Source organism: Cherax quadricarinatus, chromosome 6 (genome assembly GCF_038502225.1).
Source record: "Cherax quadricarinatus isolate ZL_2023a chromosome 6, ASM3850222v1, whole genome shotgun sequence".
NCBI lineage: Eukaryota > Metazoa > Arthropoda > Malacostraca > Decapoda > Parastacidae > Cherax > Cherax quadricarinatus.
Window position 1 is genome coordinate 51,016,224 of NC_091297.1, and position 14,158 is coordinate 51,030,381.

At 37.8% G+C, this 14,158-nt stretch overlaps 1 protein-coding gene across 1 annotated transcript in view; it reads right to left on the minus strand.

Moving 5' to 3' along the window:
• Positions 1 to 13,377, minus strand: part of Rae1 (ribonucleic acid export 1) — a 54,281-nt gene extending 40,904 nt beyond the window's left edge. The window contains exon 1 of the mRNA XM_053775815.2: positions 13,171 to 13,377. Coding sequence (XP_053631790.1) covers positions 13,171 to 13,320 — 150 coding nt within the window. The 5' untranslated portion in view covers positions 13,321 to 13,377. The remainder of the gene's footprint in view (positions 1 to 13,170) is intronic.
• Positions 13,378 to 14,158: the final 781 nt, after the last annotated feature.

The window sequence follows — 14,158 nt, forward strand, 5'->3', positions numbered from 1 at the left end:
ACAATACAATAACCAAATTCTGTAAACTCAGCATTGTAATCCTTATAGAGAATAAACTTTGAATTTGAATTTTCTGTCTCATAAACACGCTAAGATAACAGGGATATCTTGCTACTCCTACTTACACTTTGGTCACACTTCACAGACACGCACATGCATATATATATATACATACATCTAGGTTTTTCTCCTTTTTCTAAATAGCTCTTGTTCTTTTTTATTTCTTCTATTGTCCATGGGGAAGTGGAAAAAGAATCTTTCCTCCGTAAGCCATGCGTGTCGTATGAGGCGACTAAAATGCCGGGAGCAATGGGCTAGTAACCCCTTCTCCTGTATACATTTACTAAAAAAGAGAAGAAGAAAAACTTTATAAAACTGGGTTGCTTAAATGTGCGTGGATGTAGTGCGGATGACAAGAAACAGATGATTGCTGATGTTATGAATGAAAAGAAGTTGGATGTCCTGGCCCTAAGCGAAACAAAGCTGAAGGGGGTAGGAGAGTTTCAGTGGGGGGAAATAAATGGGATTAAATCTGGAGTATCTGAGAGAGTTAGAGCAAAGGAAGGGGTAGCAGTAATGTTAAATGATCAGTTATGGAAGGAGAAAAGAGAATATGAATGTGTAAATTCAAGAATTATGTGGATTAAAGTAAAGGTTGGATGCGAGAAGTGGGTTATAATAAGCGTGTATGCACCTGGAGAAGAGAGGAATGCAGAGGAGAGAGAGAGATTTTGGGAGATGTTAAGTGAATGTATAGGAGCCTTTGAACCAAGTGAGAGAGTAATTGTGGTAGGGGACCTGAATGCTAAAGTAGGAGAAACTTTTAGAGAGGGTGTGGTAGGTAAGTTTGGGGTGCCAGGTGTAAATGATAATGGGAGCCCTTTGATTGAACTTTGTATAGAAAGGGGTTTAGTTATAGGTAATACATATTTTAAGAAAAAGAGGATAAATAAGTATACACGATATGATGTAGGGCGAAATGACAGTAGTTTGTTGGATTATGTATTGGTAGATAAAAGACTGTTGAGTAGACTTCAGGATGTACATGTTTATAGAGGGGCCACAGATATATCAGATCACTTTCTAGCTGTAGCTACACTGAGAGTAAAAGGTAGATGGGATACAAGGAGAATAGAAGCATCAGGGAAGAGAGAGGTGAAGGTTTATAAACTAAAAGAGGAGGCAGTTAGGGTAAGATATAAACAGCTATTGGAGGATAGATGGGCTAATGAGAGCATAGGCAATGGGGTCAAAGAGGTATGGGGTAGGTTTAAAAATGTAGTGTTAGAGTGTTCAGCAGAAGTTTGTGGTTACAGGAAAGTGGGTGCAGGAGGGAAGAGGAGCGATTGGTGGAATGATGATGTAAAGAGAGTAGTAAGGGAGAAAAAGTTAGCATATGAGAAGTTTTTACAAAGTAGAAGTGATGCAAGGAGGGAAGAGTATATGGAGAAAAAGAGAGAGGTTAAGAGAGTGGTGAAGCAATGTAAAAAGAGAGCAAATGAGAGAGTGGGTGAGATGTTATCAACAAATTTTGTTGAAAATAAGAAAAAGTTTTGGAGTGAGATTAACAAGTTAAGAAAGCCTAGAGAACAAATGGATTTGTCAGTTAAAAATAGGAGAGGAGAGTTATTAAATGGAGAGTTAGAGGTATTGGGAAGATGGAGGGAATATTTTGAGGAATTGTTAAATGTTGATGAAGATAGGGAAGCTGTGATTTCGTGTATAGGGCAAGGAGGAATAACATCTTGTAGGAGTGAGGAAGAGCCAGTTGTGAGTGTGGGGGAAGTTCGTGAGGCAGTAGGTAAAATGAAAGGGGGTAAGGCAGCCGGGATTGATGGGATAAAGATAGAAATGTTAAAAGCAGGTGGGGATATAGTTTTGGAGTGGTTGGTGCAATTATTTAATAAATGTATGGAAGAGGGTAAGGTACCTAGGGATTGGCAGAGAGCATGCATAGTTCCTTTGTATAAAGGCAAAGGGGATAAAAGAGAGTGCAAAAATTATAGGGGGATAAGTCTGTTGAGTGTACCTGGTAAAGTGTATGGTAGAGTTATAATTGAAAGAATTAAGAGTAAGACGGAGAATAGGATAGCAGATGAACAAGGAGGCTTTAGGAAAGGTAGGGGGTGTGTGGACCAGGTGTTTACAGTGAAACATATAAGTGAACAGTATTTAGATAAGGCTAAAGAGGTCTTTGTGGCATTTATGGATTTGGAAAAGGCGTATGACAGGGTGGATAGGGGGGCAATGTGGCAGATGTTGCAAGTGTATGGTGTAGGAGGTAGGTTACTGAAAGCAGTGAAGAGTTTTTACGAGGATAGTGAGGCTCAAGTTAGAGTATGTAGGAAAGAGGGAAATTTTTTCCCAGTAAAAGTAGGCCTTAGACAAGGATGTGTGATGTCACCGTGGTTGTTTAATATATTTATAGATGGGGTTGTAAGAGAAGTAAATGCGAGGGTCTTGGCAAGAGGCGTGGAGTTAAAAGATAAAGAATCACACACAAAGTAGGAGTTGTCACAGCTGCTCTTTGCTGATGACACTGTGCTCTTGGGAGATTCTGAAGAGAAGTTGCAGAGATTGGTGGATGAATTTGGTAGGGTGTGCAAAAGAAGAAAATTAAAGGTGAATACAGGAAAGAGTAAGGTTATGAGGATAACAAAAAGATTAGGTGATGAAAGATTGAATATCAGATTGGAGGGAGAGAGTATGGAGGAGGTGAACGTATTCAGATATTTGGGAGTGGACGTGTCAGCGGATGGGTCTATGAAAGATGAGGTGAATCATAGAATTGATGAGGGAAAAAGAGTGAGTGGTGCACTTAGGAGTCTGTGGAGACAAAGAACTTTGTCCTTGGAGGCAAAGAGGGGAATGTATGAGAGTATAGTTTTACCAACGCTCTTATATGGGTGTGAAGCGTGGGTGATGAATGTTGCAGCGAGGAGAAGGCTGGAGGCAGTGGAGATGTCATGTCTGAGGGCAATGTGTGGTGTGAATATAATGCAGAGAATTCGTAGTTTGGAAGTTAGGAGGAGGTGCGGGATTACCAAAACTGTTGTCCAGAGGGCTGAGGAAGGGTTGTTGAGGTGGTTCGGACATGTAGAGAGAATGGAGCGAAACAGAATGACTTCAAGAGTGTATCAGTCTGTAGTGGAAGGAAGGCGGGGCAGGGGTCGGCCTAGGAAGGGTTGGAGGGAGGGGGTAAGGGAGGTTTTGTGTGCGAGGGGCTTGGACTTCCAGCAGGCATGCGTGAGCGTGTTTGATAGGAGTGAATGGAGACAAATGGTTTTTAATACTTGACGTGCTGTTGGAGTGTGAGCAAAGTAACATTTATGAAGGGATTCAGGGAAACCGGCAGGCCGGACTTGAGTCCTGGAGATGGGAAGTACAGTGCCTGCACTCTGAAGGAGGGGTGTTAATGTTGCAGTTTAAAAACTGTAGTGTAAAGCACCCTTCTGGCAAGACAGTGATGGAGTGAATGATGGTGAAAGTTTTTCTTTTTCGGGCCACCCTGCCTTGGTGGGAATCGGCCAGTGTGATAATAAAAAAAAAACTTTTAATTTTCTTCTTTTGCACACCCTACCAAATTCATCCACCAATCTCTGCAACTTCTCTTCAGAATCTCCCAAGAGCACAGTGTCATCAGCAAAGAGCAACTGTGACAACTCCCACTTTATGTGTGATTCTTTATCTTTTAACTCCACGCCTTTTGCCAAGACCCTCGCATTTACTTCTCTTACAACCCCATCCATAAATATATTAAACAACCATGGTGACATCACACATCCTTGTCTAAGGCCTACTTTTACTGTGAAATAATTTCCCTCTTTCCTACATACTCTAACTTGAGCCTCACTATCCTCGTAAAAACTCTTCACTGCTTTCAGTAACCTACCTCATACACCAGATTTAATCCCATTTATTTCCCCCACCGAAAGTCCCCTACCCCCTTCAGCTTTGTTTCGCTTAGGGCCAGGACATCCAACTTCTTTTCATTCATAACATCAGCAATCATCTGTTTCTTGTCATCCGCACTACATCCACACACATTCAAGCATCCCAGTTTTATAAAGTTTTTCTTCTTCTCTTTTTTAGTAAATGTCTACAGGAAAGGGTTACTAGCCCACTGCTCCCGGCATTTTAGTCGCCTCATACGACACACATGGCTTACAGAGGAAAGATTCTTTTCCACTTCCCCATGGACAATAGAAGAAATAAAGAACAAGAGCTATTTAGAAAAAGGGGAAAAACCTAGATGTAGTATATATATATGCATGTGCGTGTCTGTGAAGTGTGACCAAAGTGTAAGTAGGAGTAGCAAGATATCCCTGTTATCTAGCGTGTTTATGAGACAGAAAAAGAAACAAGCAATCCTACCATCATGCAAAACAGTTACAGGTTTCTGTTTCACAGTCATCTGGCAGGATGGTAGTACTTCCCTGGGTGGTTGCTGTCTACCAACCTACTACCTATATGTATGTATATATATATATGCATGTGCGTGTCTGTGAAGTGTGACCAAAGTGTAAGTAGGAGTAGCAAGATATCCCTGTTATCTAGCATGTTTATGAGACAGAAAAAGACACCAGCAATCCTACCATCATGTAAAACAGTTACAGGTTTCTGTTTCACAGTCATCTGGCAGGACGGTAGTACTTCCCTGGGCGATTGCTGTCCACCAACCTACTACCTGATTCCATGTGTACATGCAATATATTTTGCATTATTCCAGTGTTTTTGGGGCTTGTAACTGCTAAATAAGCCACCATGGGTCCCAAGAAAGCTGTTAGTACTAACCCTGTGGTTAAAAGGGTGAGAAATACTATCGAAATACTATCATACCACGGTCAACTGTTGCTGTACCACCGTCAGCTGTTGCTGCACCACGGTCAGCTGCTGCTGCGCCACGGTCAGCTGCACTACTTGAAGATGTGGAGAGACTGTTGTTGGTGTGGCTGATCGAGAATACCGAGAAACAATTAACCCCAGAGGGTTAGCCACTAAACATAACTCAAGAAAGTCAGTGCGTCATTGAGGACTGTCTAACTTATTTCCATTAGGGTCCTTAATCTTGTCCCCCAGGATGCAACCCACACCAGTCGACTAATACCCAGGTGAACAGGAAAAAAATGCCTGGAACTAGTGCTCATGTTGGTGAATTAAAGGCCAGCAAAGGTTGGTTTGAGAGATTTAAGAATCATAGTGGCATACACAGTGTGATAAGGCATGGCGAAGCTGAAAAATTCCAACCCCAACAAGTGTTTAATTGTGACGAAACAGGCCTGTTCTGGAAGAAAATGCTAAACAGGACCTACATTACTCATTACTCAGGAGGAAAAGGCACTCCCAGGACACAAGCCTATGAAAGACAGGCTAACTCTCATGTTTTGTTGTAATGCTAGTGGGGATTGCAAAGTGAAGCCTTTACTCATGTATCACTGAAAATCCCACAATGTTCCAGAAAAACAGTGTCTCATCACTCAACAATACTCTTCGATAAAGGTAAATGTCATTTTAGTATTTATTTATGTATGTATTGGGCATGTCTCATTGTTTTCTGTGTAGGAAAATGTATATTTCATGTAGAAAAAAATTATTTTTTTTGTAATACTTTTGGCTGTCTGGAATGGATTAACTGGATTTCCATTATTTCTTAAGGGGAAAATTAATCTGACTAACGGCTAATTCGACTAAAGGCGAGCTCTCTGGAACGGATTAAAACCGTTGGTCGAGGGTCCACTGTATTTTGTCCTGCCTCCAGAGAGCAGAAATTCTGCAGAAACAGATTAACGGCATTTCAATTAATATAAAATGAGGAAAATTGATCTGATATAAGAGCAAATTGAGTTTCGAGCTAGGTGAACGGATTAAACTTGTAAGTCTAAGTTCCACTGTACAGTGGAACCTCAAAAATCGAACTGCTCCCAACACGACCAATTATGTAAGTGTATTTTTGTAAGTGCTTTTATAAGTGTATTTTTGAGGGTCTGAAATGGACTAATTTAATTTACATTATTCCTGATGGGAATAAATTCATTCGGTAAAGGCACTCGAACAGCCTTCTGGACCAAAGAAAGTTCGATATTTGAGGTTCCACTGTATATATTTTTATCTAAAACAATGAAGATTATTATACTATACAGAAGCATTACAGTAAACTGTATACAGTGGAACCTCTACTTGCGAACGTGTCCACGTGCGAGTTTTTCCAAATACGAGCAGTCGATGGGTCAATTTTTTGCTTCCATACACGAGCAAAATTTCCACAAGCGAGCAGACCTCAAGGCAGGTTCCTTGACACTGGTGAGGGGCTCTTGCTCTTGATCTCGGGAATTGTATCTCATTTGTTTGTTGGACTATCTTATTGAAACTTGGGCAATGTATGATGGAAAGATGCTTCTTAAGGTACACCAAAAATGAAAAAAATCTTGTCATAAATAATGGAGTTCGCTTCTCAGCAATTAGCCACCCTTTAGCAGTAATTTCAAATGGTTTTTATGGTTGTATTCTCGTTTTTTGGTCTCATTTGATAGAATGGAAGATATATTACAGAAATAGATATAATTTTGATTGCTTTCGTGATGAAAAGTGCCTTGAAACTGAGCTCAACCTAGGAGAAATGGTCCATTGCTTGGCTGTTTCAGAGTAAACTGTCCATTCCAATATGCAGTCATGAATGGGTTGACATATTTATACAATTATTGCAATAAGGAATAACAGTAAATCTTATATTTTTTATGTGAATAAAAATTACAAATAATTTATATAATAATAATAATAATAATAATAATTCTCCATGGGGAAGTGGAACAGAATTCTTCCTCCATAAGCCATGCGTGTTGTAAGAGGTGACTAAAATGCCGGGAGTAAGGGGCTAGTAACCTCTTCTCCTATATATATTACTAAATGTAAAAGGAGAAACTTTCGTTTTTCCTTTAGGGCCACCCCGCCTCGGTGGGATACGGCCGGTTTGTTGAAAGAATAATAATAATAATAATAATAATAATAACGATAATAATAATAATATGTATAATAATAATATTAACAACATTACATATGATAATAATAATAGTATAATACAATAATAATAATAATGATAATACGTATATGTATAATAATAATACATATACGTATAATAATAATGTACTACATATAATAATTATAACAATAGACGGCTTCAAAAGGCCGTCACTAGATGGTAGTGTTTACCACAACAAAGAGGGAGCGGTTGTGGCCACCTCTACCTGTTACATAATGACATATTTTATTCATTCTTGAGTATATATCGTGTTTCTATGTTATTTATATTGTCTGTTATGTCATATTAGATGAACTGTGATATATAAATAAGCCGTATAGATGATATTAGCGAAATTATTCATGAAGAATTTTGCCCGGTGTCCAGACAAACTCCCGTCCACCATTGACACCGCCCATACCACTACATGAATGACATATTTTATTCATTTTAGAGTATATATCAGGTTTCTATGTTATTTATATTGTTTATTATGTCATATTAGATGAAGTGAGATAGATAAATAAGCCATAGAGTTGATATTAGTGAAATTATTGAAGTACAGAATTCCACTGGAACGGATTAATCGCATTTCAATTAATTTAAATGAGGAAAACTGATTCTGCAAACGAGCAAATCCAGTTGCGAGCAAGGTCATGGAACGGATTAAACTCGCAAGTAGAGGTTCCACTGTACATGTATGTTCTATATAAACAGTACAACAATTATAAAAAAGTACACAACTACAGAGCAAATGATGTAGGTTGGTAGACAGCAACCACCCAGGGAGGTACTACCATCCTGCCAAGTGAGTGTAAAACTGAAGCCTGTAATTGTTTTACATGATGATAGGATTGTTGGTGTCCTTTTTTCTGTCTCATAAACATGCAAGATTTCAGGTACATTTTGCTACTTCTACTTACACTTAGGTCACACTACACATACATGTACAAGCATATATATACTTACATACACCTCTGGGTTTTCTTCTATTTTCTTTCTAGTTCTTGTTCTTGTTTATTTCCTCTTATCTCCATAGGGAAGTGGAACAGAATTCTTCCTCCGTAAGCCAAGCATGTCGTAAGAGGCGACTAAAATGCCGGGAGCAAGGGGCTAGTAACCCCTTCTCCTGTATATATTACTAAATGTAAAAGGAGAAACTTTCGTTTTTCCTTTTGGGCCACCCTGCCTCGGTGGGATATGGCCGGTGTGTTGAAAGAAAAGAATATGCACGTAATTTTACATGCTACATAATACTAAAATAATAATCATATTAACCCTTTGACTGTTTACGTCGTATAAATACGTCTTACGTGCCACTGTTTCTGACGTATTTAAACACGTAAATTCTAGCAGCTTCAAATCAAGCAGGAGAAAGCTGGTAGGCCCACATGTGAAAGAAGGGGTCTGTATGGTCAGTGTGCACCACATAAAAAAAATCCTCCAGCATGCAGTGCATAATGAGAAAAAAAAAAAAAAACTGACCGTATTTTTGGATTAAAACGCCAACTTTGAGGTGTATTTTCGTATAGTGTTTATCGTTGTATTCTCATTTTCATGGTCTCACGTGATGAAATGGAAAACATATTACAGAAATAGAGATGATTTTCATTACTTTCACAATGAACGTGACCTTGAAATTGAGCTCAAAGTAGCAGAAATGCTCGATTTTTACCAATGTTCAGGGGTAAACAAATCACACCACACGTCCAATACACGTCAACTGGGGAGTCTAATATTCTTTCACTAGTGCACTGATATTATTTACACCATTTTTACAATAATGCAGTAGTCTGCATAACAGTATTTTTTGTATGAATAAAAAATAAAAAGAGAAAGCAATAGTAATATAAGAGGGGCCTAGAGACATGACTAATGAACAGAGGATATGTTATTTTAGTGCAAAGAATGTCTACATTGTTTATTCTGGACCCTATTTTGAAATGGGCATCTTTTTCAACTTGCGTGAAATTGGCCAAATTGCCAATTTCTGACCACTTTATTGGGTAGTTCAAATCGGTAAATGGGTGGTTTCTTGTACTCAACAGATAGAAAAAATGGAGTTCTAAAGAAATAGCTATGAGTTTGGTCAACTGGAACAACGGAATTGGCCAAAAACAGGGCTCAAAGTCGGCGAAATTGCTGATGCGTATATGTCGCAGAGACTGCCAACTTCACGGGAGCGTAATTCCCTTAGTTTTTGACCAAATTTCGTACTTTTGGTGTCATTATTATCGGGACAAGATTCTCTATCATTTCATAAGAAAAAATAATTTTTTTTACCAAAACTTTTGCGACATAAAATGACAGTTTCAGAAAGGGGCTTGCGACAGTCACAGGGTTAATAACAATAATAATAATCTTTATTTCCTTCAAACATATATGGATATTACAGATTGCCTATGTACAAATTTTATATACAGTACCTCTCATATGCTTTTTCCTTGTTATGCAAAGCAATATGAGCAGATTAAATCTAATACTTAAAAACTATTTAATACAATAATACTTGGTATTTAGATAAGGATAATAGCATGTAATACAAGTTGTATGTGGCAATTAAGCATGAATATTTTCTCTACATTAATAAGGTGATTTATATTATAATATGTGATTTGGATTACAATAGGGAGGTAGCAGATGAGTAAGCTACCAGTTTAAAAAACAACTAATATGGTAAATGTTTATGATCATCATATGAAGTACAGGTCCACCATCACAAATCCGACATCATTGGGACCTGTAGTGCGCCGGTTTACTGAGTTTGCCGGATTACAGAATGGTTAGGTTGGTTAGAATACACTTAATAAAATTAACCAACTTGACTTACACAAAGTTCATTGAGCATCGGCAAAAATCAAACATTCCCGCTACTTTGAGCTCAATTTCAAGGTACTTTTCACCATGAAAGCAATCAAAATCATGTCTATTTCTGTAATATATCTTCCATTCTATCAAATGAGTCCAAAAAATGAAAATACAACCATAAAAACCATATGAAAATATACACAAAGATGCAGCTAATGGCTGAGAAGTGAACTACATTATTTATTGTCTGTTTTCTTTTCATTTTTGGTGTACGTTAAGAAGCATTTTTCCATCATACATCGCCCAAGTTTCAACAAGATAGTCCAACAAACAACCGAGAAAAAAAATTATTTACCAAAAATCATATATGGCAAGCCCAAGCCAGGTACTGGAAATAAGCCGCTTTGTCTGACATTTTTGGGTTATCCTAGGTTCTCTATACATACTGTACACTGCTATGTTTGATAATCTATGTACCTGTATTTGTATATACCTGAATAAACTTACTTATTTTCTTCTAATCTGTCGACTGAGTACAAGAAACCGCCCATTCACCAATTTCAACTACCCAATAAAGTGGTCAGAAATTGGCAATTTGGCCAATTTCAAAATAGGATCCAGAATAAACAATGCAGACATTCTTGGCACTAAAATAATATTTTCTCTGTTCATTAGTCATGGCTCCAGGCCCCTCTTATATTACTCTTGCTTACCATTTGGAATTTTTATCCACACAAAAAATAGAAGATTTACTGTTACGCAGACTACCGCATTATTGTAATAATTGTATAAATAATGTTTTGGAATTTGGACTGGCAGGCGCACACGTATTAGACAGTGACATTTGTTTACTCTCGAACATCGCTAAAGAATGGAACATTTTCGCTATTTTGAGCTCAATTTCAAGGTGCTTTTCCTTCTGAAACCAATCAAAATCATATCTATTTCTGTAATATATCTTCCATTCTATCAAATGAGACCAAAAAAACAAGAATATAACCATAAAAACCATAGGAAAATATACCACTATGGGGCCGCTAATGTCTGAGAAGTGAAGTCCGTTATTTATGGTCTGATTTCTTTCATTTTTGGTGTACATTAAGAAGCAGCTTTCCATCATACATTGCCCAAGTTTACATAAGATAGCCCAACAAACAACTAAGAGAAAATAATAATAATAATAATAATAATAATAATAATAATAATATCTTTATTTATTACAAGTACATGTACATGGTATACAGGCCTAGCTGACATCAGTGACATACTACTATATTAGAAAGCCCCTTATTATGCTAAGCATTCCAGGCAAATTAGGTCAGTGTCCCAGGATAAGACCCACACCAGTTCACTAACACCCAGGTACCCATTTGCTGATGGGTGAACATAGACAACAGGTGTAAAGAAACACACCCAATGTTTCTACCCTGGCTGGGAATCAAATACAGTGGACCCCCGGTTTACGATATTATTTCATTCCAGAAGTATGTTCAGGTGCCATTACTGAACGAATTTGTTCCCATAAGGAATATTGTGAATTAGATTAGTCCATTTCAGACCCCCAAACATACACGTACAAACGCATTTATATAAATACACTTACATAATTGGTCGCATTGGGAGCTGATCGTAAAGCGGGGGTCCACTGTGCTTACAAAAATCATACATTACTAGCCCAAGCTAGGTACTAGAAATAAGCCACTTCATCTAACTTTTTTGGATTATCCTGGGTTCTCTACACATATGCTGCTGTATGTGATAATCAACATAGAGAAAATAGCTTTTTTGTTTCAGCTTTATGGTGCAGTACGAGTGTATGTCACAGTTAGCCCTGTGCTATGTACTCCGTTTTCTCTAATATAAGCCCCCATGACAGAGATAGGAGAATGGTACTTGTATCCCATATCCCCTTCATACCTATGTAGAATTGCACAGTATTATGCCAAATATTATTTATTCTGGAGTATTTAACATGTTTTTATTTTATTTATATTGTTTATTATGTCATATTAAATCAATTGTGATAGGCAAATAAGCCGTAGTATTGATATTAGCATAATAATAAAGCATATTCCCCTGCATCATGAAACTGAGCTCATGGCAACAGACAGTGGCTTCAAAGCCACCTTATCTTTAATGGACAATGTACTGTGTAGGTGCTTTACACGAGAAGCAATTCTTTTATTCATTGGAACCATGGCTAGGGCTTAAATCAAGCAGGTTATAACAATAAATGGAGAAAAAGAAGCTGGAATAACTTATGCAGCAAGTAGCACCACCAAACAGTACCAGCAGGTTGGTGTGGCGGCCCTGGAAATTTGAAATTACGCTAGCCAAAATTAGTGCCGAATGCATCAAGTTTAGATGTTTTTTACAATGCTTTTGAAGTTACTGAAAAAAATGTTTTTATAACCATCAGGTAAACTGTTAAAAAAATTGTGTTGCACCAAGGCAGGGTGACCAAAAAAAAAAAAAATATACAGAATGTAAAAATGAGATGAATCATAGAATTGACAATGAAAAAAAAAAGGTGGGTGGTGCACTGAAGCATCTGTGGAAACAAAAAACATTATTCATGGAGGCAAAACAGGAAATGTATTAGAGTATAGTGATGCCAATACTCTTATGTGGGTGTGAAGCATGGGTTTCAAATGTCGAAGCGAGGAGGAGGCTGGAGGCAGTTGAGATGTTATGCCTGAAGACAATGTGTGATGTGAATATCATGCATTGAATTTGTAGCTTGCAGATTAAAAGGAAGTACAGGGTTACTAAAGGTATCATCCAGAGGGATGAGAAATGTTTACTGAGGTGGCTTGGATATTCAGAGAAGAAGGCGCAAAATAGGATGACTTGGAAAGTATATAATTATATCAATAGTGGAGGGAAGGTAGGGTAGAAGTCATCCTTGGAAAGGTTGGAAGGAGGGGGTACAGGAGGTACTGTACGGAAGGGGTTTGGATATGCAGCAGGTGTGTGTGACTGTGTTAGATAGGAGTGAGCGGAGGCAAGTTATTTTTATGACTTGACAGGCTGTTGGAGTGTGAGGAAGGTAACATTTATGAAGAGATTCAGGGAAAACCAGTTAGCCAATCTTGATTCCTGGAGGTGGGAAGTACAGTGCCTGCACTCTGCAAGAAGTATGGGAATACTGCAATTTGGAGGGGCATCTAAGCTGTAACATTGGCACACCTGTGACAAGACAGTGATGGAGAAACTGGTGGTGAAAGTGTTTCTTCTTTTTTGGGTCACCCTACCTTAGTAGATGATTGGTGTGTTAAAAAAATGTAAAAAAAAAATAATTTCAAAAAGCATAAAAGTAGGTGAAACACAGTTGCAAAGATATATACCTGATACTTGAGTGGTGATTCAATCTGTTTGAATTCTTGTGGCTGACCTTCAAGTTGATATACAATCAGGTGACGATTAGCAGTGCCAACAACTGCCATGGGGTACTCTACATCAGCACAGTAACACCTCTCTGGTAAGTTGATAGTCATTATCGGCTGTGGATTCCTTGTGTCCCAAAACTGTAATTATAAATATTGTCAAAGTACTAAGGAAACTACTACTTATGAAATGTTCTATGACCTGTCTTTGTAATACTCATTTGTATTTTATAGTTATCTGTTTACAATAATGTCTTATCACTGATTTCATCATTGCTTAGTTAATCTAATTTTAAGCCAGCCCGTAATGCTATGCATATAAGTGGCTTTGGCATGCTGCTCTTACCTGTATTTTTTGTACCTCTGTTTGTATGCTAAAATTTCTAAATAAATAAATTAAAAATAAATTCATAGGGTGATTGATATATCCTCAGTCTCCTAGGACTGCGTATGTATCCCTATGATTTCAGGATTTACAATATATAAATAAAATCATACAAATTAAGTGGTTTAACCCTTTCAGGGTCCGTCCCGTAGATCTACGGCTTTACGTTCAGGGTCCAAACCGTAGATCTACGCCATGAGCTCAGCTCACTCTGATAAACTGTGAGTGGTACATTTGGGCCTAGATATGAGAGAATACATCTATGTGGTATGTGTGCACCACATAAAACAGATCCTGCAGCACACTGTGTATAATGAGAGAAAAAAAATGAAATCATGATTTTTCGATTAAAATAGCAACTTTGCAGTGTTTTTTCGTATGTTTTTTATAGCTGTATTTGCGATTTCTTGGTCTCATTTGATAGAATGGAAGACATATTACAGAAATAGAGATGATTTTGATTGGTTTTAGCACTGGAAATGGCTTGAAACTGAGCTCAAAGTAGCGGAAATGTTAAATTTTTGCCGATATTCAAGAGTAAACAAACGACCTCACACGTCTAAT